The sequence below is a fragment of the Pteropus alecto genome, unplaced genomic scaffold (genome assembly GCF_000325575.1).
Source record: "Pteropus alecto unplaced genomic scaffold, ASM32557v1 scaffold76, whole genome shotgun sequence".
Lineage (NCBI taxonomy): Eukaryota > Metazoa > Chordata > Mammalia > Chiroptera > Pteropodidae > Pteropus > Pteropus alecto.
In genome coordinates, this window is record NW_006443138.1 from 6,151,203 (window position 1) to 6,156,440 (window position 5,238).

Here is a 5,238-nt window from a genome sequence, read left to right on the forward strand (position 1 = left end):
TTCATTAAGTAAACCCATGACCTTTGTGAGTTCAACTGGTATTAGGTCTTTAAATACCTTCTTTATATGTCTCAACTCCCAAATTTATGTCAACTGTCCAGACTTTTCTCTCAACTCGACTGATTGAGCCAATTTCCTACTCAGTGTCTCCACTTTGAAGTCTAACGAACTTAACTTAATGTTCAAAATTGAACTTCTGATTGCCCTCCTAACTCTGCTCACTCCACTTTCCCCATCTCAGTTAATGACAACTTCACCTTTTTAACTGCTCAGCTAAAAATTTGGAGTTATTCTTAACTCACTTTACTCAACCACACTGGTCTGCTGGCTTTTCTCTTACAGTGCAAGGCAAGTCTTCACTTTAGAGCCTTTGCAAGGATGTTTCCCTTGCCTGAAATCCAAATGGCTACCTCCCTCAATTCTTACAAGTGCTTCCTCAAATGTCTTCTCTTCAATAAAGCCAACTACGATCACTCCATTTAAACTTCTAGCTTACCCACTCTAATCTACTTACAGTTTTCTCAATTCTTCCATCTTGCTTTACTTTTTTCCATAGCACCTATCACTTTCTAACACACCATGCAATTTACTAACATATTATGCATTTTGTTTATTAACTGTCTCCCCTTGCTAAATTTTAAATTCCCCAAGAGCAAGGACCCTCGTCTATTTTATTCACAAAGGTATCTCAAGTGCATAGAACAGCACCAGGCACATAACAGATGCTTCAATACAATATTTGTTAAGTGAAAAAATGAATTCTCACCACAATATTATGAGGAAGGCACAATTATCCTTTATCAGATGAGAAGACTGGAGCTTAGAGAATATAAGTAATTCATTAAAAGTCACACTACTTATAATGTCAAGACCAAGATTCCAATCTAGGCCTTTCTCCCTAAAGTTCACACTCACTATTTCACACCCAGCGATGTTTGCCCAAGGTTGACAGAGGAGATGGGGAATACCCAGGTGAAGGACACAGTGGGGAGTTAAGGGGGGGGGGCATATATATAAATAAATCTCTGTGTGCCAAGCTAAACAGTTTGGACTACCTCCCACAGCAGAAGCTCTGAGGTAAATGGTGACATGGTTAAATCTATATTTTGAAAAGATAACACAAACAGCTTCCAAATGGAGCAGTGGAAGCCAACAAATTGCCAATAGAGAGAAACACCACATTTAATGGGACATAATCTAATTCTAAGGTCGCCACAACTGAAAATGACTTTCCTCCTACTAATTCATTAGTAAGTAGTACATTTACCACAGTCCTCACTTAGAAAAAGTCTGACACAGCATAAATAGTTATTAAATTATATTTTATTCATATATATTAAATATTGATACGTCACTTAGAAAAAGTCTGACACCGCATAAATAGTTATTAAATTATATTTTATTCGTATATATTAAATATTGATAAACAACAAATGAATTACTTTGCATTTGAGTACAGTCACAACTGTCAGCAATATTCTGAAACATCAGGCATGAGATAAGATGCTATGTTTTTATTAGAGGACAAGTCATATGATCTGAAACATTTGGTGGTGTGTGACATGCTGTTAAAGCAGTGGCTCAGAATGCAGATATGATCACATATAACCAGTGATTGGATAGCATCATTTCATGTATAAATGCTCATTATATGATCAAGTGAAAGAAATGCACAACCCAGAGTCTTGCTTAGGTTGGCTGCTTACTTGGCCCCTGAGATAAAGCCTTGTAATCACATAGTCTTGCCTAGTTAGTCTGAAAATAAAAAGAGTCAAGTGAACTAGTCACAGGATACAGGAATTATAAATAATACATATATTAATAGATATTCATTTTTATTACATAAAAGTTGCTATTATAAATACTTTGATGAGTTTAAAATATATCCCCATATAAATAATGTAAAATATTAAATATTAATAAATAGATTTAGATTTAAAATTCAAATATTGCAGGCAGGATAACAATTATTTCTATGCTTTCCAACCACGAAACAGACTCTGACTCCTTTTCCTCTTCCTTTGGTTAGATTTTGGTGACAGATCAGTCATCACTTTAAAGAGTTCACTTATTGCTTTGCGCTGGACCGTCTGATTATTTACCTATTGGGAAAGAGAACAGCAAAATTAATTTCAGCAATATAAGCCATCAGAATATTCTGTCGTTAATGTCATGGTCCATGGAAATGGAAGTATTCCATTAAAAAGATAATTTTTATTGGCAATATATTACCTTAATAGACACTGGTGTTTTATTCAGCAGTTAAGACTAAAATTATAATTAAATTGCTAGTTGTACTGTAATATGGTGGGCACATGATGTAGCCTTAAATTTACTGCTACAGAATTCTCAAAATTATATAGTAACAGAAGACCTGAAGTGGAATGGCAAAAACATGTGGATTTGAATCCTGTGCACGCAATAACTCTGACTTTGAACCAGTCACCCAACTCCTCTGAATCTCTTGTTTTCTCATCCGAACAATGAGGAGAATGTTTATGTTTAAATGATTTCTAGGCTCTCTAACTAATTCTATCACCTTGTATTTTAGTCTTTGCTGTAAGTATCAAATGAATTAATATAAATCAATGGTTCTCACCTTTGGTGTATAGCAGAAGAACCTGGAGACCTAAGGTAGAACTTAGAGATCCAGGTGCATGAAGTCAGAGAGGGCCTACGCTGTAGTGTGATCACTAAGCTCCCCCAGTGATGCTGGTATCCACCAAAGTTTGAGAACCACTGATATAGGTTTAGTACTTTGTAAATACCAAATCCAAGATGAACAAATGCTATAATTTTTATTTTACCTCCAAATTAGGTCAGTCTCATCATTTTCCCATTGCAATTAAAAGTAAAAATGAATCATTTTTGTATGGCAATAATCAATTCCTGATAGAAACATATAAAACTGAGAATCACAGCTAATTACCCTGCCTTCTATTCCAGCAAGTAGAACTATTTCCTCACTCTAACCAATAGGAACATTTATGTGAATTCATGCTTACTAAATGAGGATGATTTGCTTTGATCTTGGCTCTGCCACTACGTTTCTTTATTCCACCTTGCCACATCTCTGAGAATGACTAGGAAAATTCTAGGCTGCAGAACTAATTACTAAAAGGTATAATGTGCCTTAAATATATTAGCAGTTGAGCAAAAGAGGACAATGGTTGAGAGTTCACTCAAGATCGCTCATATGAAACAGGAAGCTTGGAGTTTCCACAAGAATGAAACCAATGGATTTTTTTCCAAGGCCCAGTTATGGCAAAATAGAAAAAGTTTCTATCAGCTATGTGTTTGTAAGGTTTTTAAGTGATAAATCTACTTTCCAGTGTTCAAAGCATTACTCAGAAACTATGAGACTTATCGAGGACTGAAGAGCAAGCCAGTGGCAGCACTAGATTAGAAACACATGCTTTTTCAGTCTCTAGGCCCATAGCCAAAGATCTGTTTATCATTAGAAAACACTATCAATGGAAAGTAGTAATGGTCTTATAATTTTTCCAAGTCACTTTTGCACCATCTAAGATACTGAAGACTAGAGAAATCCTGAAGAACAAGCTCTTATTTCAGTTTCTAGGGCCTTATCTGAAAAGGGTGAGAGGCAGACCTAGGTACAGTGAGAGCTGGGCATAAATCCTGAGAGCACAGGTCATTATCAGGACCACTGCCTTTCTTATAATTATATCAAAGCAAAACCCAAAGGAATATGGAGGCTTTTCTCTCTTAGCTAAAATTTTGGAAAATGTGTTTTGTCTTTATGCTTCAAAGTTATCTTGTAGTTTCTAGACTCAAGCTTTAGACTCAAGACAATTTCATGAGATAAAGCATGAAAGCCTAACAATTTCTCCAGCTGAGATATTCTAGTATCCAAGAGTTGATAAAACAATTATTTCATAAGGTATAAATTCTACCTGTTTTCTTTTCTAAAAGCAAACAAACGCTCTCACCTCTACTTGGGCTATGCGATATGAAAGGTTAACCAGAATCTGGAAGGGGAATGCCCCTAATGCCTTTCAAAGGCCATAGTTTTCTCCTACCTCATACTCATTTTTTATCCATGGCATTGTAAAGTTTTAGAGCAAAAGAGACCAAAAAATTATAGTGAACCCAACATGCTCCTTTTAAGATGAGGAAACTGAGCCAGGCTGAGTTCATACAGTTCCTTGGCAGCTGAGCTGAGAAGAGAGCACAAATCTTCTCCCCCTCCCACTGCTCTTTCCATTAAGAAATGCAGCCTCCTATCCAAAGCAAGAGAATTTCCATCACACAAGCAAGGGGCAATGAGAGAACTGCTTCTCAATATTCCCCTCAGCTTATTCTCTATGTCCTTCTCACAGAATTTGTCCATTCACCTGTCTTTGTGCAATAGTCATAATGCCAATATTTTCCCAAATCACAAAATTAAATAATCCCCATACTGATCAAAAGCACGAATGGAATCAGTAAGGAGGAGTTTTAGGCATGGGTATATTTCACAATTTTAACAACTGTACCAGTAGCTAATTTCTACTTTCTGGGAATTAAGTACTTTGGCAAGACCCTCTGCAATGAAACCAAAGAAAGAATTAAGATAATCTCACCGGGATTTGAATCACTTTCTTGAAGTCTTCCAGTTTGCTGTTGTTGCTGTTGAAGAACTTAACACGCAGGTCCTCCTTGATGATCTGCACACTGCTTTGAATGATTGGATTATCTTTTAAGTTTTCGAAGAGTTTGAAGTAGAAGGAAACAATTTGGCTCTGAATTATTTTTTTGTCACTCTCCTGGGGAGGAAAGAGCACAAGAGAGGTTGATGTGAATTTATCCATCAGAAGATAAACAACAGGAAAATCAAGCAAGTGGAAATATTCAGCTTACCTCTCTCCAATTCTTCAAAATATCTAGGAAAAGATTCCCACCATCTGCTACATTTGAATTACTTGCATTCTGGAAAAAAAAAAAAAAAAAAAGAAAAATTGGTTTACAATTAGTCCATAAATTGCCCTGAAAGTGTACGTTGAGTTTTATTGCACTCTGATACTGACATTAGTCACTTAATTTTTTTTAACTTTCTGTTTTCTTCTAACAAGTGTTCCCAAAAGCTGGTATGTTGACTATAGCCAAAGACTACCATGCAATTTTAACTTTCATATTTTCTAGCATAACCCTTAAATTGAAATATCACAAATGAATTCAACAAAGCCAATGATACTTCAATTGTCCCAAATTAACTATAGTAAATAAATAAATAAATAA

General features: G+C 35.6%; 1 protein-coding gene across 1 annotated transcript in view; it reads right to left on the bottom strand.

Moving 5' to 3' along the window:
• Positions 1–1,707: 1,707 nt before the first annotated feature.
• IFNG (interferon gamma) overlaps positions 1,708–5,238 on the bottom strand; it is a 4,743-nt gene continuing 1,212 nt past the window's right edge. The window contains 3 exon segments of the mRNA NM_001290166.1: positions 1,708–2,102; positions 4,584–4,766; positions 4,861–4,929. Of these exon segments, the coding sequence (NP_001277095.1) occupies positions 1,974–2,102; positions 4,584–4,766; positions 4,861–4,929 (381 nt within the window). The 3' untranslated portion in view covers positions 1,708–1,973.